Below are 22,927 nucleotides of genomic sequence, written 5' to 3'. Positions count from 1 at the left end.
CCATGCTCAGCAGGGAGTCTACTTGAGATTCTCATTCTCCCTCTCCCTCCCTTCCCTCCCCACTATCTCTCTCTCTCTCTAAAATAAAGAAATAAATCTTTAGGGCTGCCTGGGTGGCTCAGTTGTTAAGTTTTGGCCTTCGGCTCAGGTCATGATCCCAGGGTCCTGGGATCGAGCCTTGCATCGGGCTCCCTGCTCAGCAGGAAGCCTGCTTCTCCCTCTCCCACTCCCCCTGCTTGTGTTCCTGCTCTCACTGTGTCTCTGTCAAATAAATAAATAAAATCTTTAAAAAAAAAAATAAATCTTTAAAAACAACAAAAAACATGAAACAAAATATACTTGAGTTTTAAGTATTTATTTACAAAGTTCTTACTAATACAACTGCTTTTAAAATATATCAATAAAGAGTGATTTACTATTTAAAAATGGCAAATATGTGGCATAGAAAAAATCTATATAGTCAGTTAAAGTATTAAAGCAGATGACTGAAAATTGTTAAATGACAGTTAAATGTTTGCAGTACTCCCTACACAGATAGGAAATAAAAATTCATTTGTTCATAGAAACTTGATTATTTTGTATCACTGACTATAAAAAAAAACTTATTGTGAAAATTAACATCAGGGTTTGAAAGATATTTTACAATAGCAAATAAATGTATTTTGATTTTACATTTAATTATGGGACCAAAATAAAAGGTAGACCATACACATATCTATGTATTTTATAGCAGATTAGTAAAACTGATGCCAATTTTAGAAGTATTTCATAAAGAGTGTAACAGTCTATACCACAATTTCCCCATGGTCTTACCCTTCAAAATAAAATTCCTCACACTATCAAACTAAATGAAGATTTGCTAGTGGCTAAAATCACCCAAAATATATGGCCCCTGAAAAAGTTACAAGTATACACCAATACCATGTTTGTCAAAATACACATTATTTTTTAATCTTTGTTCTTATCTCAATCTGCAAAAATATTTTGGAACCATCTCCTTTAACTATTATTCTTGTTAATAAGGGCAAATCTTTTAAAATCCACACTCTAGATCTTGACAACATTTGAGAATAAAATAAATTGCAACAGGAGCAGCTAAATAACTACTTCAAACAGCACATGTGAAACAAGTCCCCACTACTAACCAGAAATCTGTGCAGGGGTTTTATCTAGTACATTCTGTGATATCACTTAATTTCTTCACAAATTGAGATACACAAATAGGCATTTCCAAAAATTCATTCATGGACACTATACAGAGAGATTCACAGCAGTATTTGGCATCCACCAATAAAATTTATTTACTATTATCAAGTTGCAAAGCTACTAATATCATGAATAACTTAAATTATTGGTCTTTGAATGAAGGATTTGAGCAAAGAGAAAAATTACATCAAAATCAATATAATTTTTTACATGAATTAACTCAAATATCTAAGAGGTTAACCTTACTCTTTCAAGAAGAAAATCAAACGACATAGTTTTAGTGTTACCTATATTCTTTCCAGCTTTCACCAAGTGCTAATGACAAGTACCATTTAAGTCAGTTTCTTATTTGAGTATGAAGTGTTTATAAGTTGCTATAAATTAAGATTTTTTAAGTTTCATATCAAATGAGTTGTAGATCTGCTTAAAGTATGACTTCTTCTTTCAAAGAAGGAAGGCAAGCTGACAAGGGAGGGAGATGGGATACCCTGTAAAGATAAGACAAATACTTTTATATTTAAATTTTTCTTTTCAAAAATTTTAAAATAGTTTAGCATCATGCATATTATTTTACAAATTAACACAACAATTAATTTTAAAACATCTGAAAATTCTAAACTCTTTAAATAAAAGAATTTAAATTAGGGGAAGGGGATAGGAAGAAAACATAATTAAAACTATTTTAGCATTCTGAAAACAAAAAAACAAATGGACAGACTAGTTAACTACATATTAACTCAATGGGTTTACTGCTAATAGGGTATTTCTGTGTGATATTAAAGACTTTCAGGTTCTTTAAAAAAATTATAAATTAGTAAGTTTTTGAGGTAAAAAGACAAACTCTAGTGGTTTCTGAATCATAAAGCAAAATTAAGAGGAGTAAAATTACTTCACGAAAAAAAATTCTCTAAAATTAAAGGTCATACATTCCTAGAGAGTTTCTGTGTTATGTGTGCAATCCATAGCAAAATAGCAGCAATTCTGATAAGAGATTATTAAGTTACTAAGCTATCTAAATTTATTGTTTCAGAGGTCAAAGTTAAATATCATCAGAATTTTCAATAATAACAAAGGAACATGCACAAGAACACCAAAAACTGAAGAGCAGATGTAAATCAAAATGAATTATAAAGAAAGTTACTGCTTTATTTTAACATACATGAATGTCTAACTGTAACTAAACTTAGAGCCAACAAGGTAGCTGGCTGTAAGTTCTCATCAACAAGGTAGTAAAATGTAGTATTTAAAGAGCTAGGTTGGTAAAGTATTACCATTCAGGTGATAACAAAGATGATTTAAGTAGATAGTATAAAAGCTTACATTTTCTTCAAGTAAAACGTTTATGATTTGCCATATTAAAAAGCATGAATTTTATATAAATGCCATAAATCTAAGATTAAGAATCAGATTTGGAATAAAAATCTACTTTACATCAAAATTATTACTATTCTTTAAAACGATCATTTTCATAAACAGGAACATTTCTAATGGGATTGAATTTTTCTGGACTTAAGAATAAATTACCTAGTAAAAAATATCTTTATGTGTCAATACACAAAGAAACTCTATTAAGCCTAAATTGTTGTGAATTCAAAGCAGTTATAAAGTTTTGAATTTAAAAGTCCCCACCCACCTAATAACGATTCAGTGAAGAAAGAATGCTTTCTTTTTTCACAAATACAAATTCCAAATAGCTAATAAGCTCACATTAAACTTTCACGAGGCTTGTTTCCATTACTGGTTGGCATATCTCCTAATTCTTCACAAATGTCAAAGATGACTTGGATAGGACTTTTTTTGAAATTTGAAAAATCAATAGTTCCTTCTAGTATCTCTGAAAAACTAGCTCGTGAGGCAGAATGACGGATAGATCGAAACCAGGAGTTTTGAGAGCGCCCACCAGTAGAGTTTGAGCGCTGTACATAAACATGCTTAGTAAATCCAATTATATTGCTTGTGGAAACAGAATGGACAATCTGTTAGAACGGAAATAAGCAATTGAGAAGAGGACATGAATGTCTTTAAAGATATTTTAGGTACTTCTTATTTATATTATCTACATAAAAGTGACAAAACCATAAATAATTTTCTAAAAATTTTCTGTAAAATCAAATTACATTCATTTGAAAAGCAATGCTTATAATAGTTACATAGCTATATAGATGCAGGATATAAAGAAGAGACAGTACTTTGGCCTAACTGCATTTTGTCCATCTTAATTCATTTTCATTTATCAAATTTCTTGGCATATATTTATATTATCAAGCTCAACTTCCCTCCCATTGGAAGGTTAACCTTCCTCCAAAATTTGTATAAATATACTCATAGATTCAACTCTAAGTCTCTGAGTTAAGACTTAGACTTAACTGGCTTTTAAAAAGTAAGAGTTATGGAGTATTAAGTACCTTATCTATAAATTTTATATAATAAAAGGTAACCAGGCCACTCACTAGGAACTGTTCAAAGCATTTTGCATATATTAACTTATTTAATCCTTACAACTACTACTTTAAATTCATCTTACTGACAGTGAAATTGAAACAGAGAGATCTTTAATAACTTCCCAAAAGTCATACAGCTAGCAAATAGCAGAGCCAGGATTTGAACATGTGAGTTCCAGAGTTCATGCTCTTAACCACTATTCAAACTGCCTCTCATTAGATAATCACATTGTGTGTGTGTGTGTGTGTGTGTGTGTTTAGTCCTTATAGTAACACTATATGGTTAAGTACTATTAACCTCTTTTTTCCTCAGCTGTAAAAATGAGGATAAGAAGAGAGTAAGAAACTTGCTGAAGGACACACAACTAAGAAGTAACAGTCACTTGCTTTTCTTAACCTTAGTAGGTTAGATCAATAATAATTTTACAAAGAACAGATGCATCACTCACATACTTAGAGACAGTAATAAATGTTAGAAATATCCCTAATATTAATTATCTAATAATTCTGGTATCACTAGAAATTTGAATTATTCAGGAAATATTTAAAAATATACACATATGAATTCAGAATCCATATCATCCTTCAGCTTCAGAGGTTATATTCTACTCATCACAGAAATAGTTTAAAAAAACAAAACAAAACAAAAAACCTCTATCTCAGCTATATTATTAGAGCCAATCTCCATAAACAGAACCATCATTATTTACATGTTTCTTTTCTTAGATTTTTGAATGTATCTCAATCTCAATAAAATTTCACATCAAACTATACACTAAGTATGTCTCTAGTTCATTAAGTGAAGTTTTTCTCAGTTACCTTTACCCAATAAAGAGGCTAAAAGTTTAGAGATTAAAAAAGAGAGTTATTAAGACTTTCATCTTCAAAAAGTTAACAAATTCCATACCAACTCCATAAATGTGAGTAAGTCATTTAGCCCATTAGATCAAAGTCACTTACTGCTAATGATGATGTGCTAGACAGACGACTCATCACATGCTTGTCATTGCTGGAAGGACTTCTTCCCTCCACTGAGCTTTGGGATGTCATAAGGGCCCTTCGCAGAGCTCTTTTTGGAGTTTTTGAGAAAGAGAATGCTCTTGTAACCTAGAGTTAAAAAGAGTCCCAATTAATTAAGCATACATAAATCTAATACAACTGATAAGAATGTAAACAATGCCAAATATACATGAAGTTTTCCTACAAATAGTATATGTCAGAATTAGAATTTCTTTGGACAAAACAATGAGAAGATGAAGTAGTACATTGTAGATAGACTATTCCATCCTGCAATCATAAAGCACTATAGCCCAAAGGGAGAAAGAAAGCAGGAGGAAAAAACCTGGCCTGGGAGATTAGAAACCTGGGTTTTTATTGGATTCTGCTAAAATTTAGTTGTGAAATCTTTAATCCAAGGCCACTTGAACCTCAATTTATTTATTAAAAAAGTGAAAGAGCTCATTTGAATCATTCAACATGTTTATCTAGTATACATCATACACATTAAATGCTGGAAGATACAAAGATGGTTAAAGTAGAAGGCCTCCCCTCAAAAGCAAAGAAAACAACAAAAAATTGTAGATGATGGCTGCAAATTTTGCTCAAACTATTAAAATTCTAGTTCTACTTTTAAGAAGCCCCATTATATGGGCACCTGGATGGCTTAGTCGGTTAAGATCTGAATCTTGATTTTGCCTCAGGTCTTAATCTCAGGGTCGTGAGTTCAAGCCCCATGTTGGGCTCCATGCTCCATTAAATGAATAAGTAAATACCCCCATTACCAACATTCTTACATAGTCCTCAACTCTGATAAAGTAAGGGAAGTGATCTTCATCATTAGGAGACTGAAACATATTTATGGTCAGGAATAGATCCCAGGTCTCCCAATTCTGTCAGTGCCCTTTGCTGAAAAATATCTGAGGCAATATTTAAGATTAATGTACATATATCTACATCTAAACCACCACCAGTACATTTCTAGTGAAGCATGGGGCATAGAAGCATCACTATAACAAGAATGGGAGGGATAACAAGTTGTTATAATTACTGTGCGAAAGGATTTGCTGAACTAAAACTATTATCTCTATGGGCTGTTTCCTAGAACGAAGAAAACAGCTGTGTTAAACTATCCTTATGCTGGTGTTTATAGCAATATTTTAATATACTCTGAAAAATACATTTTGGAGATATGTTAAATAATAAGCTCACTAAGACTCACCTTTTTTGAAGTCTTTTTTATTGCTCTAGATGCTCTACTCAACGTACTGTCCATATCTTTAGTATTTACTTCAAAGGATTCTGGATCAGCACTGTAAATAAGATTCTCCTGTTGAAAAAATAATACTTTTTTATTATTTTTAAATAAATAAGGGTGCCTGGGTGGCTCAGTTGGCTAAGCAACTGCCTTCGGCTTAGGTCATGATCCCAGGGTCCTGGGATCGAGTCCCACATCGGGCTCCTGGCTCAGCGCGGAGCCTGCTTCTCCCTCTGACCCTCTCCCCTCTCATGCTGTTTCTCTCTCTCTCTCAAATAAATAAATAAATAAATAAAATCTTTAAAAAAATAAAATAAAATAACTAAGTAAAACAAAATAAAAATACACAACTGTTTCTAAAATCAAAGCTCTAATAAGCACATGGGAGTATATACAAATGAAGCTACTCAGGTTTTTTATATGCTTGACATAATTTCAACTCTGAAATATACTAATTTAAGGATGGCAAAAAAATTAGCATTCACTAAATGAAAAATTCATTGCAAGGACTATGGACACCAAAGCAACTGAAAAAAGAACTCAATATAAAATCTTTTTAACAACCCTAAAACCAACAAGTTAGAACCTTAGTGGACATAATGCTTAAGTATAAAGTCTGCTATAAAACCAAAACCAAGAAACAATTTCCTTGAGATAATCTCAAATTAAACTTAGACTTTTTCCTTTTTTCTTTCTTCCTCTACCAACATCTAAATGGATTCTAAATTGGAGGTTCTGATCCTATGATCAAGAGCTCCTAGGAGTGGCAATGGATAAAAATAAGAGGTAAGCAACCTCCCTGAAATCATGTGCAAAACTGTGTGTGTGCATAAATGCAAAGGACAGTTTTCTGAGGAGTAGGCTCATAGTTTATGTTACATTCTAAAAGGAGTCAAAGATTTCAGATAGGCCAAGAACCACTGATCAAAATTAACCTTAAATGAGACAACTAATCTCCAAGTAATCCAAAATATCACTTACTCAAATTACATTTGGGCTTTTTGAAAAAAGCAAGTGAGAGACAAAATGTCTTTGCATACTCCTATAACCAATCTGCAACTCAAAATTTATAGATCTAGGTCATGAATCAGTAAGTTTCCCCACTAGTCTAGCACTATTAAGACTATCCTCCAGGGCACCTGGGTAGCTCAGTCGTTAAGCGTCTGCCTTCGGCTCAGGTCATGATCCCAGGGTCCTGGGATCGAGCCCCGCATCGGGCTCCCTGCTCGGCGGGAAGCCTGCTTCTCTCTCTCCCACTCTCCCTGCTTGTGTTCCCTCTCTCACTGTTTCTCTCTGTCAAATAAATAAATAAAATCTTTAAAAAAAAAAAAAAAAAAAAAGACTATCCTCCACCACTGTCATTCTGTGGCTAGAGAGAATTTATACAACCTTGTGAATATTGGTTTTTCTGAAAATGTTCTCATATGCAAAATGTAGAAAATATCTGTATACTTAACCCACAGGAGTCATGAAACAAGATAATGCACAGTAGTCCTTTGAAATAAAACGTTAAACCCCCTTGCAAACAAATAGTCTTAAATATTATATTCTACAATTATAAATGCTTGCTTTGGCTCTCTGACATTGACATCCACATAGATAGGCTTGGTTTTGCCAAAGCTGCTTAAAACAAGTCTGCCCTGCCTGCTCCAGACCCTCTCTTTCCACTTTGTCCACTTGCTGAAAGATTCAGTCACTTACCTAATCTTAATCAGGTAACAGTACTTGTAATCATCAGTAACTTTTTAAAATGTTATAATTTTTTTCCTGAGTCAAAAAAAAAAAAACAAAAACAAAAACAAAACACACACACACACTTCCATTATAGAAAATTTGAAAGAAAAATTACCCACAAATGTCCTGGCCACTTGCTATTTACATTTAAACGTATTTCTTACATATATTTTTATATGCATAAATGTTTTATTTTAACAAAATTAGAGTGGTTCTATTCAGTTTTATATCATTTTTCAATTAGCTGTGTATTATGGCTTTTTTCCATTATCGTTAGATACTCAAAGGAATTACTATTAATGAGCAGATGATAAAAGTCTGATTATATGAGAATTAATTTTATTATTTCATTATTTTTTAACACAAAGTGCCTCTGCTTTCTTCTCATTAAGAAATAAACATCATAACATCAAAAAAATAAAATACTTAGGAATAAACTTAAAGAGATGAAAGACATACACTGTAAACTACAAAATGTTGCTGAAAGGAATTAAAAAATACATGAATAAATGGAAAAACATCCTGTGTTCATGAATTGGAAGATTTAATATTAACACGTCAATAGTACCCAAAGCAATCTACAGATTCAATGAAATCCTTATCAAAATCCCAGTGACTTTTTTGCAAAGAAAAAAAAAATTCATTCCAAAATTCATATGGAATCACAAGTGACTCCAAATAGCCAAGACAATCCTGGAAAAAAGTACAAAGTTGGAAGTCTCAAACTTCTTGGTTTAAAAACCTACTACTAAGGGGCGCCTGGGTGGCTCAGTTGGTTGAGCATCTGACTTTTGATTTCAGCTCAGGTCATGATCTTGGGGTCATAGGATTGAGCCCCCCGTCGGGCTCCTCCCTCAGTGGGGAGGCTGCTGGAGAGTCTCTCTCTCCCTCTCCCTCTGCCCCTCTTCCCACCCCCTCACACACTCACTCTCTCTCTCTCTAAAATAAATGATTCTTAAAAAAAAAAAAAAAAAACAAAACACCTACTACTATAATCAAAATGGTACTGTACTGGCATAAGATACAGAATAGAAATGGAATGAAACAGAATAGAGAGCCTAGAAATAAAGCCTCATATAATATGGTCAAATGATTTGACAAGGGCGTCAAGACTATTCAATAGGAAAAGGAGGACAGTCTTTTCAACAAATGGTGCTAAGAAAACTAGATATCCACAAGCAAAAGAATAAAGTTGGATCCTTACCTTACAGCACACACAAAAATTAACTCAAAATGGATCAAAGATCTAAATATAAGAGCTAAAAACTATATAACTCTTAGAAGACAAAGAAAACATAGGTTGAAAGCCTCAAGACACTAGATTTAACAGGGCTATTTTAGATATAACACCAGAGACAGAGGCAACAAAAGAAAAACAGGAAAACTAGATGTCACAAAAATTGGTAAATGTTGTGCAAAAGACACTATCAATAAAATAGGTAGCAATCCACAGAATGGGAGAAAATATAAATCATTTATCTGATATATCTGAGAAGGGATTAATATCCAGAATATATAGAGAATGCCTAAAACTCAACATCAAAAAAAAAAAAAAAATAACGGATTCAACATTCACCACCTACACCTACATTTTCTTACAGGTTTTTGAAATGGTTTCACTTTTTTTTTTTTTTTTAAAGATTTTATTTATTTTTTTGACAGAGAGAGACATAGCAAGAGCAGGAACACAAGCAGGGGGAGTGGGAGAGGGAGAAGCAGGCTTCCCGCAGAGCAGGGAGCCCGATGTGGGACTCGATCCCAGGACCCTGGGATCATGACCTGAGCTGAAGGCAGACGCTTAACGACTGAGCCACCCAGGCGCCCTGAAATGGTTTCACTTTTAACTCGCATATCTACCTATAAACTTATATGGATATAAGGTTAGGATATACATCTAATTTTTCCTATGTATTTAACCAACTATCGTAGCACCATATGTTAACAATCTTATTAAATTGTTAAAGTACTATATTTATCATACAATAAAGTCTTATTTCAAGAACATTTATTCTTTTCTTTCTTTTTTTTTTTTTAATTTTATTTATTTATTTATTTGAGAGAGAGAAAATGAGAGACAGAGAGCATGAGAGGGAGGAGGGTCAGAGGGAGAAGCAGACTCCCCACTGATGCGGGACTCGATCCTGGGACTCCAGGATCATGACCTGAGCCGAAGGCAGTCGCTTAACCAACTGAGCCACCCAGGCACCCAACATTTATTCTTTTCGTTGTGCAGTAGTGTTCTGATCATTGTAACTTTAAAAATACAATGTAATATCTCATAAAAGAAGTACTGTTCTTTACTTTTTTATTGTTGCTTTTTCTTTAAAAATTATCTTTGGAATCATTCTGTCAAAATCCAAAATTTCCTGTAGGATTTTATAAGAACTACAATGAATTGACATCTTCATGCTACTCCGCATTCTCATTTAGGAACATCATAGATTTCTTTGTAAAGTATTATATGGTTTTCTTAAAATAGAAAACTTTCATTTATTTCTTACAAGGCTATTCCTAGATTTATACTAAAATTTCCTAAATTTATACCTTTATTGGAAAGAGGTGTCTTCCTTTCCTATACTTTCTAGTTGGTTACTGCCAGCATAGAGAAAAACTACTGAGGGGCACCTAGATTGTGCAGTTGGTTAAGCCTCCAACTCTTGGTTTTGGCTCAGGTCGTGATCTCAGGGTCATGAAATCAAGCCCCATGTTGGGCTCCATGCTCAGCGGGGAATCTGCTTAGGACTCTCTCTCCTTTGCTCGTGCCCTCCCCCCCAACCATGCTCTCTCACACGCTCTCTAAAATAAATAAGTCTTTAAAAAAAAAGAAAGAAAAACTATTAATATGCATGTATTTATTTTTTATTTGGCTAAACTAAGCTGTTACAAGTTCTAATACTTTTCAATTGGTTTTTGTTAATTATCTAGACAATCACTGGAAATAACTGAATAGTTAACATCTCTTGACAATCTATGAGAAACAAAGTAGTTAGGACTGTGATTCAAGCTCTGCCTATCCCTGAGTCTCCCTTATCCCCATTCACATACACCTGCAAGGTTCTGCATTAACATCTCCTACATCTTATAATAGAGGGATCACATTTCCTACATTGCTATACATATGACACCATAAACTAAGCACAGCTGTAACTTTAGTTTTATGAATTTGATTTTGTTCTCATTTCATTTTCAATTTTAGTTTCATTTGATTTCATTTCAAATTTGCTTTCATTCAATCAACAAATATATATATTAAAAACCTATTTGATAGAAGTATTTTATGTTCCTAGATACAGAAGCAAATTCAGAAAAAGGATGCTTTGACACAAATATCTTTTCCTTCACGATGTTTTGTTTTCAAAGTACAAAGTAATTCATCAATGCTCACTCTAAATTGATCAACCCAAGACAATTTTAAAAAATGAAACACTGAAGGGGTGCCTGGTTGGTGCAGTCAGTTAAGCGTCGGACTCTTGGTTTCGGCTCAGGTTTGTGATCTCATGGTTGTGAGATTGAGCCCCGCATTGGGCTCTGCCCTCAGCATGGAGTCTGCTTGAGATTGTCTCTCCCTCTCCCTCTGCCCCTCCTGCTCATGTGCACACTCTCTCTCTCTCTCAAATAAATAAATAAATCTTAAAAAAAAATTAAACACTGAAAGATCCAATAGAATTAGGCAGGACACAATTAGAAGCTATAAGAGAATTAACAAAAGTGACTGGTTACAAAACTAACATACATATCAAAGATTAACCTACATACAAAACAATTAGAAAACAACTTAGCTAAAATATCTCATTTATAAATGGAATTACAGAGAGAAAATTACGTAGGAATACATCTAACCAGAAATCCATGTGTCTACACTCTTTTTTTCTGGAAAGATAAAGTATCAAAAGTTGCACTGCTAAAAAAAAGACTAGTGGGACAGGTGCATATTACCGGAGTATACTTTTCTCTCTTTGATTTTTTCTTATGTGCAAATATTATTTTTCTATTTAGAGAGTAAAACTCATAATATGAATATAAAATTAAATCCCTAAGCAGTTGCTAATAAAAGAGATACTTTTCTATTGCTATCTTAACTATTATTAAGCATATAATAACAACCTATGAGCTGAAAAGAGAGCAGATGGCTTCCTGTTTTCTCTCAATGAACAAATAAATTACTTCTAATTTGGTTACGGTAGATATATATGAGGTCTTTTACATTTCTAGAAGCTCTGGGTGCAGAATGACTGAAAAAGTAAGCAACTAGGTGGTTCTAGTGGCTGAGAAGACAATATAGCTGTTTGCTAAGATGTAAAGATGAAGTACTTCCTTTAGTTCTCTCTACACAGAGGAAGGTAAATAGGGCAAATCAGAGACAAAAATGTAAAGTAAGAGAAACTTCTCTTCATTATTTCAAGGTTTTTTCTACTAGTCTTTTTGTCTTATTAACAGCTCCCATTCTCTCTTCCAAATATTGAAAAACCTTACTCTGGGGGTCCTGGCGTGACCTGGTCTTTCCCCAAGGTTTTCCTCTCTCGCCCCCGCTGAGGCTTCCTTGACAGGCACTTCCGCAGGGGACTGGACGCTGAGACTGTCTAAAGCCACAGGGAAATGGTGGGATATTCACCATCACCATTGCCAGAAAGAGCAATTTATGGCTTTGTTCTTTTCTTAAGCTCTCAATTCGGCTTCATACTATCTCTTGTGTGGGCTTTTATTCCTGAATCTTGGCTAAACTCCTTAGGCTTAACCTATTGGCCTCAAAAATACTGGGCAGTTGCACTGCCTGTCTACCTCCTCATTACTACAGTAATCGGTTATGCACTCTTATTTGGAATAAACCTGATGAGTACCTCTCCACTCAACTCCATTTATACAATCATAGACAACTATGCTAAAAATCAACAGCAGAAGAAATACCAAGAAGATGCCAGCCCAACCTTAAGAGATATTCCTATTAGTGAAGTAAACCAAATGTTCTTTTTTGCAGCCAAAGAACTTTATGTCAAAAGGTAAATTGTATGAAGACTAACACCAAGCATTTAAAGTTTTTGATGAAATAATTTTGATCATAATTATTTTTACTATCTTTTATAATATCCAATACCGAAATGTAAAAAAAAGGTGAACTTAGATTAAGTTCTATTAATATTATAAATGTTCTCAAATATTAGTTATTAATAGAATAAAATACTGCATTACCATATACCAGACTTTTTATTTTTTTATTTTTTTATTTTTTTTATTTTTTTTATTTTTAAAGAGTTTATTTATTTATTTGAGAGAGAGAATGAGAGACAGAGAGCATGAGAGGGAGGAGGGTCAGAGGGAGAAGCAGACTCCCTGCCGAGCAGGGAGCCCGATGCGGAACTCGATCCTGGGACTTCAGGATCATGACCTGAGCCGAAGGCAGTCGCTTAACCAACTGAGCCACCCAGGCGCCCCTACCAGACTTTTTAAAAAATAAGTACCAGTAAAAGCAAGTCCCTCCAAAAAAAACCTTATTTTATTCCTCTATATTTCCAAAATAAAATAAAAATAAAATATATATCAGAAAACTCATTTTTAATAACATACTAATATAATTCTAAAAACATTTCATGATTTAGTCAACATATCTCAAGGATTAAAGACTAGAAAGGGAAGGAGTTCTTCAATAAGCGCCAAATCCACATGTACCTAAGACTAGTTCTAAAGACAGAGCTGCAGGGTTTAAGATTAGAAAGTAGTAATAATCGATTTCTCCCACTGCGATACATAATATTAATTTCAGGAGAAACTGAATCTCAGCTACAGATTTATTCATGGGTGTTAATTCAAAAGAAATCTTCTAGCGTTTCTGACATCTTAAGCTAATGAGCCTACCCACATGTGAGTTATCAGACCCTTTTTTCCCTAAGCTCTCCTCTCCCACTAGTCCTCAAAGGCAGATGCTAAAGAAAAAATAACTAGTATCATGGTGCCCCCCACCCTTAGCTTACGCCTCAGTGATTTCCTCAAACTCTATAATCATATTTATAGCTCAGAGCTTCTGCTTTGGCCAAATTAAAGTAGTACCAATAACAGATATTTATATTAACAACTTATTATGGATGACTAATAACCAGCAAAATAATTAAGTACAAATCATATTAACTCCATTATAAATATCTTCAGCTCAGAAGCACTAACTCTTCTCATATATGTTCTACTTTCAGTCTATTCTTCATGTAGTTAGTTTTTAAACTTGTAACTAGAATCTCTAAGAATGAATATGGCTACTCTAAAATAGCCAATAGTGATTTGACTAAGGTGTAAAAACTTGATTTTTAAAAGAAATATGAAGAATTAGTAGTAAAAGACCTGAACTGTAGCACTGGGCATTTAATTATCAAGTTACTTCCTCTAAACTATTCAAAGTGGGGGGAGTGAAAGAATAACATTGCTTAAATCCACTTGTTAATAAATTATACTTTTGATATTTGAGATTAGAAATCTGCAATGGCATCAGAAAGTTACTATCTGACCTTAGACAATATATGAACTTTAAGAGTATGGACCATACATTTAAAGGTTACATACTGGCAAGAGACCAAAAATATAAACCTAAGTATTCTGAGAGATAAAGCTCTCAACAGATTAAAACTCTAATCTTTAAATTCGAAATTAACAGAATATGGGACACCGTATCCATGGGGAGAAAAGATATACAAAAGGGTTTAACCAGCAATCAGAATACCTGGATTCTAATGTAAGCTTTATGTTCTTGGCCTTAATTTCACATGTAAAATAATGAGATTAGATTAGGTTTTATTTCAGCTTAAAAATTATTAAGTCATTTATAAATGGGCATGAAGAATGAAACAGTATAGAATAAAACAGTTGTAAGCTCCAATTGTTTAGGGAACCCAAAATGTGTAACAGAAGGACAAAAACTACTGATTGAAAGAATCAAGAAATTTTTATTTGTTACATTGTGTGTGTGTGTGTGTGTATTTAGAAATATTCTTCTTGTTATCAAGGCAATTGTTATCAAATGGTAAGACATCAACTCAGGGCTTTTTAAAATTTACTATGTGTAGTATTTTAAATGTGGGAAAGAGCTCAACTGAAGTCAGTGAGAATATCTCAATTTACAAAATATTTCTTAGTAACAAAATTTCACAACTTCAAAGAATTTTGTGGTTTAAGTATAAATCAGGACATAGTTAAATGTTTGCTGCCATCTTGTGGCTAACATATGAAATTTTTCCATTAGCTGTTTATATTTTAGTTCTAGAATTATTAGCCATCCTGTGGCTAGTAATTCAATAGATTGTATTTTAAGGAAAATTTTCCATGAACAGCACTTCAGTATTATGGTTATAAATTTGTAAAGGACTTCATAAGCCATGTAGTCTGACATAAATGTAGGAGTAATTTCTACAACAGGCAGTCACTATACTACAAGGATCCATTTTATATATGCATACTTAGACCTGTGGAAAAAAAATTCCTCCTAACAATGAACACTTTTGTAAGCTTTATAACAAAAGCTGTCTTCATCATTTTTCTAGCCAGCAGTGTTGTATGCACTAGCCTTCTGTGAACCTATTTGTGGAACAATCCTTTATTTATAACAACATATTGTTGGCCCACAGAAATTAAAAAAACAAAAACAAATCATGCTGGATGAAATGTTCTATTAATGACAATTAGGACAAATTAGTCAATCTCAGGATTTTATGCTTTGGTTTTCCCTGTCATGTCATTTACTGAAAAAAAGAAATTGAAATCTCCTGCTTATTTAAAAAAAGGGGGAGGGTCTGTTAATTGTTCTCAACATTTAGGTAGGAGGTTTTAATCAAATATTACCTACTCTATAAACCGTTATAATTATACCTTAATAGCCTTCAAGGTCAGAACTTAACTATGATAAATAAACATTTTAGTCCAACAGGAATGTCCAAGGCAATCTCCATTATACTACTGTACTGAAAAGGGTCGTTTATCAATACATTCTCCTCTACGTCATTTGTATAAAGATGAAAGGGTCTATACCTGTCTATCACATGTCTCTCCCATATATAATGAAGAAATCAAATTATTTCTTAAGGGACCTAGATTTCATCCAAGATCTACTACAGGCTATCTGATTTCTGTGAGTCATTTAACTTCAGTAATTTGACTTTCTCATGTATCTGCACTTTAAGCTGTATAAGATAATTATATATTCATAATGGTATTTGATTTTCAGAGGTTGGGCTGAAAAAACTGGATTGGCAACAGGCCTGACAGAAAAAACAACTTGCTACAACTCACCTATTGCTTTCAACAAGATAAAAGAACAATAGAACAAGATTCCCTCTATTTTACAAATAGCCAGGTCAAAGAGCACCAATAAAAATCACGGGGTACTAGAACAAGTCCCAAAAGCCTCACTCAGTCAGAAAGGCACAGGAGCTATTAGGCTTTGAGGACCTATCTGTAAGCTAGGGACTCAAAATGTCTTGTGGGCCTATACTTTAAAAAATCTTTTCAAAACAATTTTTTAAACCAGTTTTCCTCAATTCACATAAAAGTAAAACTCTCCTACATTCATAATTACCAAGTCATTAGAAATATATAGGGTTAGTCTGAATGCACTGCAATGAAGTTAAAACTTTCATTATAATAGTCGTTTAAGAACTTACAGCGTCTGCTTTACAAATGGTATTGGCTACATGTCGACATAGCATCTTCAGCCAGTTTTCTTTTGGAAGTTCCTCTGATGTCATCTGGAAACTGAGCAGCACATTTGCCCGCTCTGTTGGTGGCCTCACAAGCAAGGCAAAAGCATTATGGCAATCTAGGGTTCCAGAATAAGTATAAACATTAAGTGTTACTCCTTGGAAAATGATAGATTTACTCAAGTTTAGTTTCCTCAGAGCAACAAAATTCCAATAAAATTATCTCTTCTCCATCCTTCCCATCCCTCTATTTTTAACTGAACAAAGAACATCACATATTACATTGAAACACTGGAAAGAATTATAATAGTAAGTACCATGTGAGAAACCAACAAAGATAATTTACTGACATTAAGTAGTATTTTCTATGAAATCTAATATTTTCTATGAGACAGTTTTTTTGAATTAGATTATATCATTTCTTAGAATTCCAGAATTTAAGTTTTAAATTAAAATGTTATTATAAGATTAGTTTGATAACTTAAATCAAGTGCAAAGAAATAAAATATCCAAATATCAAAACTGTTACAAAATGTTTTTGGACCAAACTGCTAAAACAGAACCTATTTTAAACAGTAATTATAATCTATAATTCCAATCCAAAAATATGGAGATGATTTAAATATATGCACTATTGTAAGCCTTAATAAATCCAGAATCTGACAACCAAATAAAGACAGCAATAAAAGCTGCTGTTCAAGTTTTCTTTGTTTCTCATGAACTCAAAGTCTTCCATCATTAGACGGTAGGATCAGTAATGGAACCAGCTTACACCGTAAAAACATTATGTCTAACATCTAAAATATGGCCATGCACACACATGCCAATTAACAGATGATACTGGTTTTGGTAGGTATAAACTTTTGGTAATTGCAGGCCTTCAGAGAACCCTCCGTAACACTATCAAGGTTGAGTAAACTCTCCTTAATAAACATTTGTCCCATGTTAATTTTACCACAGTTACTTTAGGTACATTTATTCATGTACTTCTTTCCTGGTCATATCCTAAACATATTCCTAGCAATCCAGCCATTGCCAACAGGGAAGGAATAAGATGCAGAGCACAGGTAACAGACTGATTTCTTTTGGATTCTGAAGGAATAAAAGTAAGTTTTGTAAGGGTAAGAGGCTAGGTTACTGCACTATCTTGACATATAACCATTTAAAAGCTCTTTGTCCCTTAAGGGATGAAGATATCCCACAAGTTGAGATAGTATTTTCATTGAGAAAAATAAGATATCAAGTAGGTTCCTAGAGAAGAGTTGGGATAGAAATATAAGAAAAATTACTTTACCAAACTAACCAACTGTATTTAAAGATAATTTACCAGTTTAGGGGTACCTGGGTGGCTCAGTTGGTTAAGCGTCCAACTCTTGATTTCAGCTAAGGTCATGATCTCAGAGTTGTGAGATCAAGCCCCGTGTCAGGCTCCATGCTCAGTGGGGAGTCTGCTTGAGATTGTCTCTCTCCCTCTCCCTTTGCCCCTCCCCCTGCTCAAGTGTGCACACATGCTCTCGCTCAAATAAATAAATCTTTAAAAATAAATAAAAATAAAAAGATAATTTACCAGTTTAAAAAAAAAAAAAGGGAGTGAATCAAACTTACAATGAATGTAAACTATTTTCATTTAGCCAAGTTTATCCAGTGAGCATACCTTCTGTTTCTCTTATGTCCAGTACCTTCTTTATCTGAGAAAGAGGCATTAGATGAATATGCTTAAGAGAAGCTGGGGGTCGGGTATGGCCAGGAGGACTCCTAAAAGTGCCAATAACCTTGTGTCGTTTTCTTGCTATCTGATTACAGAAAAAAATATGAATGAAAACAATTAAAGACCAAATGCTTAAAAATGATATTAATCACATAAATCTACATGTGATTCATTTGACTATTAGTCATTCCAGAATTACTATGTGATAAGAAGCAGAGTTACCATGTGACAAATTCATACATGCATGTAATTGTGTAGCAGAAATGCTGATGTATATATGAAAAGAGCCTAAAAGTCAGGAAAACAGCAAAGGGACAAGATCTATTGAAAAGGTCCCAAAGGTGTGAAAGAACTCAGAAGCACTTTGACAAGGAATAGCATTGAAGGACAGAGGAATCTTCAACAAAAAACCTTGATCTTAGGAAGGGGAATAGTTGCTCTGAGATCTCAGTCTTGGGTTCAAAAGGTAATTGGTTTCAGTTTAAGAGCAGAATTCACAATGATCTCAGATCCTGTACAAGGCATTGAGGACAAAAAAGTAAGTAACACAGAAATGATTCTGGCTCTCGTGATATTTACATGCCATTCAGAAAGAGGCAGGGTAAAGAACTAACTAAACAATACATTATGCAAATGATACAAATTATAAACTCAAGCTACAGTGTTAAGATGTAACTTTACTTAAACCCCGAACTCCCGTAAGAGGAAAAGATAGGTAAAGTAACTCTGGGGAAGACAGGAGCAAAATCAGAAAGGACCTTATGATTCATAATGTACTATAATTCTGTGAATTTTGTAAGGTTCTTAAATTTATTATTTTCATTTCCATGAAAGCCTAGTGTACTATTATGCCTTTTTAAAAGAATGTCTTTTTTGAGGTCATAATCATCAACTTGAAAGACATTAACACAAAATGACTTAGGATAATTTACTTAATGAATTGAGATTGGTCATCATGATGAATGATACAGTATGGCTAAAAATGCACTACCCTGTGTTGGCTAATCAGAAAAGATCAAAAGGCAGTCAATATCATATTCACACTGAAGCAGAAATATGATACAGATCTATGTTACATATCAAATATTAAATTAATTTACATTAATATAGTTAAAATAAGCAATAAAGACTTTCTTTAAATAATTTCCACTATAAATATAAATATACTTTTAAATCAATTTGGCTAAGCAAATAATTTTAAAGTTCATTTTTAAAAAGGAAAAACAATAACAAGTACCAATACTGATGACACAAATGCTAGCACATCAAGGTAAAAACTCAAAACACAGATAAAATACAAAAAGGAATATATGTCTGTAAATCCTCAATTAGTTTAGCTTCAGTAAAACATCAACTGTCAAATTTAAGAGAAGTCAATATAGATTTTATCCACTTTAAATGTTTCTAACTTTTACCATATTCTTCACTCCAAATTTGCTAAGGATTTTTTTTTTTTTTAACAAGCTAAAGAATAAAAGTTTAGGATTATAAATCTTGAAGTCCAAACTGAATGTTGGCGATAGAGCAGTTTCAGTTAATATGATTCTAAGATAGGGAGCTAAGATAAACTAGAACAAAAAGTCAGTGGATTTAAGAAAGTAAAAGAAATGCGGAATCGGAGTATCACATAATGGGACTCAGAAGCTACAGGAAATAACCAATGACAGGAATTAAAGAGGCAGGTAAGTCAATGAGGCAGTTATAGAAAACTTCATGGAATTTGAAGATGTATGATCAAAAATTTAAAGTAAGCCACAACTCTCTCAGGATTATGAGGATAAAATCCAGAATACATTAGCAAAGAGGTACAGACAATGGAGTCAGTTGACCTGGGCACTTCAAGAGGAAAAACCTAAAAAAGGCTTTTAAGAGAAGCAAATAAATGGAAGTACTGAGCAACTATGTACAGTAAAACCCCACTGGAAATTGACTTCACCTAGCCCCTGTTCTCCAAAGTAATGCAGGCTGAAATTCTCCTTTTGGGGGTAACAAGTAGTTCAAAATTATCTGCCTCATGATTTTTTATGACTTTTTCAGTTCAGGGTACCTTCAATTAGTGTAGTATTTTCATTGTCTTTTGTGACATTACTGACCAATAAAAAGACCATTTTTTATTAACCTCACTACAACAAAACTCTGCATTTAACACAAATCAAGTTTTGGTGAGATTTTATTACACCTGTAACTGCACATGGTTGGTTCTCTAAAATTCCTTTGTATTTTATACTTTAAATAATAATATATATATGAGGGCAGCACTTCAAGAGAAGTAGAAAAGGATAAAAGAGGGCGCCTGGGTGGCTCAGTCGTTAAGCGTCTGCCTTTGGCTCAGGTCATGATCCCGGGGTCCTGGGATCGAGCCCCGCATCGGGCCCCCTGCTCTGCGGGAAGCCTGCTTCTCCCTCTCTCACTTCCCCTGCTTGTGTTCCCTCTCTCACTGTGTCTCTCTCTGTCAAATAAATAAATAAAATCTTTAAAAAAAAAAAAAAAGAAAAGGATAAAAGAGGTACAGACTTTAAAGCAAAAGGAAACCCATCAAATCACTTCAATGAAAGCAAAAGCAAGTTACCTAATAACAGAAATGTCAAGAGTCTTCTGACTAATATTTGTTTTATCAAAATACACAGGGTTTTTTTTTTTCTGAGATAAAGGAAAATACACATCTTTATATCTCCCCTTAGACTGTTGTTTAAAAATACACTATTAAGATTTGGAAAAGCACACAAAGATGATTCAATTTGCCCACAGAGTATGGGGGAAATGATTTAGTAGATGAGAATTTTAAATTATAATCGTACCCCATCTGATATACTAACCATTCACTCACCCTAAAACCTGCTGTTTTAAGCAAAAATCAGGGGATCATAATTCATAGTAGTAAATAATCAAGTTATCCTACTCTTCAACAAAATACTGGCTCCCTCTTTGCTTGAAAAATCTACTTAAATTTCAGATTATTTTGTGGATCTTGAACAAACATACATAGAAACAGGAAGTTCCTAAAATTCTTGACCTAAGCATTTATTAGCATGAAAATAAACTAAATTTTCATTTTGACTTGGATTTTAAGTCATGAAAATTTATCATACTTCTTAGTATTAAGCCTTCTCTTAAAAGCATTCTATTAATATTAAACCAACAAGTGGTCTCAAAAGTGATTAAGTTTACTTTAACTTGTATATTATACTTCAGTCAAAGCTTGGCTTTAAATATTCAGGCAAGTCACACAAATCAGCAGTGTTATTATATACATTAAGTACAAATTTACCTCCAGGCAGTCATTGAAGAGAAAGAGAGTTACTTGCTCTCCTCTGTCACAGGGGTGTTCACCTAGAGAAACTGTTTCAACTCGTTGGACTAAGCTTCGGTGAGAAGACAAAAGATTAGCCTGGATAGATTGAAAATATTAGTAAATGAGATCACTTGGTAGTAATCTTTTTAAAGTTATCATTTAAAAGAAAATGGTGCCGGGGTGCCTGGGTGGCTCAATTGTTTAAGCATCTGGCTCTTGATTTTGGCTCAGGTCATTATATCAGGGATCAAGCCCTGTGTTGGGCTCTGTACTCAGTGGGGAGTCTGTCTGAGATTCTTTCTCTCCCTCTCCCTCTGCCCCTCCCCACCCTCCAGAATAAATAAATCTTAAAAAAAAAAAAAAAAAGAAAGAAAAAGAAGATGCTGCCAAGATTCTGTTTATATTAAAACTATAGAATCTAAATAATAAGAAAGAAAATAAATTGACAATCATCAAAAATGAATACTTACTGGGCATCCATCTACTTCATAAACAACATCAAAAATTTGCTTTTGGGCTTCCGTTTTTCTCTTATCTTCATTAATATGGCTGAAAAATTAATAAGTTTAGTTTTAAAACTTCAACTTTTAAAACAGTAAAATATGAAAACTGCATACAAAGATATCTCGTGTCACAAAAAAAGATCTTCCATGTGAGTCTATCTTAATTTTGACAACTGAATCAGTTAAAATACTTCCTAAAAGTAGCCTATTATATTAAAAAAAAATTTCATAGAATCCTTCGGAAAATTGTTTTACTATCTTCTTTCTTATTATTTTTTTACTATACTCACTATATACTTCCTAAAATACAGTAAACCGATACAAACTTCAGGTTAACAGTTCTAAATGTAAGTTCATTTAAGGTTTTATGTAGGTCATTCCCAAGTCATATGCTAATCATTTTATTGAAACAAAAACGAAGACTACTGCTTCCATACAAGATGAAGAAGGAAAGGATACACCTTCTTCCTGAAACAACTAAAAAACTGTCAAGATATAAAGAAACAGGGATGGGGGGCGCCTGGGTGGCTCAGTCATTAAGTGTCTGCCTTCGGCTCAGGTCATGATCCCAGGGTCCTGGGATCGAGCCCTGTATTGGGCTCCCTGCTCAGCGGGAAGCCTGCTTCTCCCTCTCCCACTCCCTCTGCTTGTATTCCCTCTCTCATTGTGTCTCTGTCAAATAAATAAATAAAATCTTCAAAAAAGAAAGAAAAAGAAAAAAAACTTATTATAAAAAAAAAAAAGAAACAGGGTTGGGGCGCCTGGGTGGCTCAGTTAGTTAAGCGTCCAACTCTTGATTGTGCCTTAGGTCATGATCTCAGGGTCATGAGATCAAGCCTGGCTCCACTCTGTGCTGGGTGTGGAGTCTGTTTGGGATTCTCTCTCTCCCCTTGTGCCCCAGCCACAACCCTACTCCCCTACCCACCCCCAAGAACAGGGGAGGGAGGGAGGGAGGGAGGGAGGGAAGGAGGGAGGGAGGAAGGAAGGAAGGAAGGAAGGAAGGAAGGAAGGAAGGAAGGAAGGAAAGAAAGAGAAAGAAGGAAAGAAAGAAAGAGAAAGAAGGAAAGAATGAAAGAAAGAAAGAAAGAAAGAAAGAAAGAAAGAAAGAAAGAAGAAA

The 22,927-nt window shown here is 33.8% G+C and overlaps 2 protein-coding genes across 4 annotated transcripts in view; one reads left to right on the top strand and one right to left on the bottom strand.

Moving 5' to 3' along the window:
* Positions 1-346: 346 nt before the first annotated feature.
* ECT2 (epithelial cell transforming 2) overlaps positions 347-22,927 on the bottom strand; it is a 61,235-nt gene continuing 38,654 nt past the window's right edge. For all 3 annotated transcript variants that reach the window (XM_034999087.1, XM_034999095.1, XM_034999103.1), the window contains 7 exons: positions 21,778-21,856; positions 21,284-21,403; positions 17,962-18,100; positions 16,272-16,426; positions 5,866-5,973; positions 4,608-4,754; positions 347-1,694 (listed from right to left, as the gene is read on the bottom strand). In XM_034999087.1, the coding sequence (XP_034854978.1) occupies positions 1,605-1,694; positions 4,608-4,754; positions 5,866-5,973; positions 16,272-16,426; positions 17,962-18,100; positions 21,284-21,403; positions 21,778-21,856 (838 nt within the window). In that variant the 3' untranslated portion in view covers positions 347-1,604. The remainder of the gene's footprint in view (positions 1,695-4,607; positions 4,755-5,865; positions 5,974-16,271; positions 16,427-17,961; positions 18,101-21,283; positions 21,404-21,777; positions 21,857-22,927) is intronic.
* Positions 11,969-15,932, top strand: LOC117999077 (phosphatidylinositol N-acetylglucosaminyltransferase subunit P-like). The gene is made up of 2 exons (XM_034987996.1): positions 11,969-12,632; positions 15,836-15,932. The coding sequence occupies exons 1-2, from the start codon at positions 12,232-12,234 to the stop codon at positions 15,930-15,932; spliced, it is 498 nt and encodes a 165-aa protein (XP_034843887.1). The 5' UTR covers positions 11,969-12,231.

Source organism: Mirounga leonina, unplaced genomic scaffold, assembly GCF_011800145.1.
Source record: "Mirounga leonina isolate KUSES-001 unplaced genomic scaffold, KU_Mleo_1.0 Mir_115, whole genome shotgun sequence".
Taxonomy (NCBI): domain Eukaryota; kingdom Metazoa; phylum Chordata; class Mammalia; order Carnivora; family Phocidae; genus Mirounga; species Mirounga leonina.
Note: the sequence above shows the minus strand (reverse complement) of the source record. Positions and strands in the feature narration are given on the sequence as shown.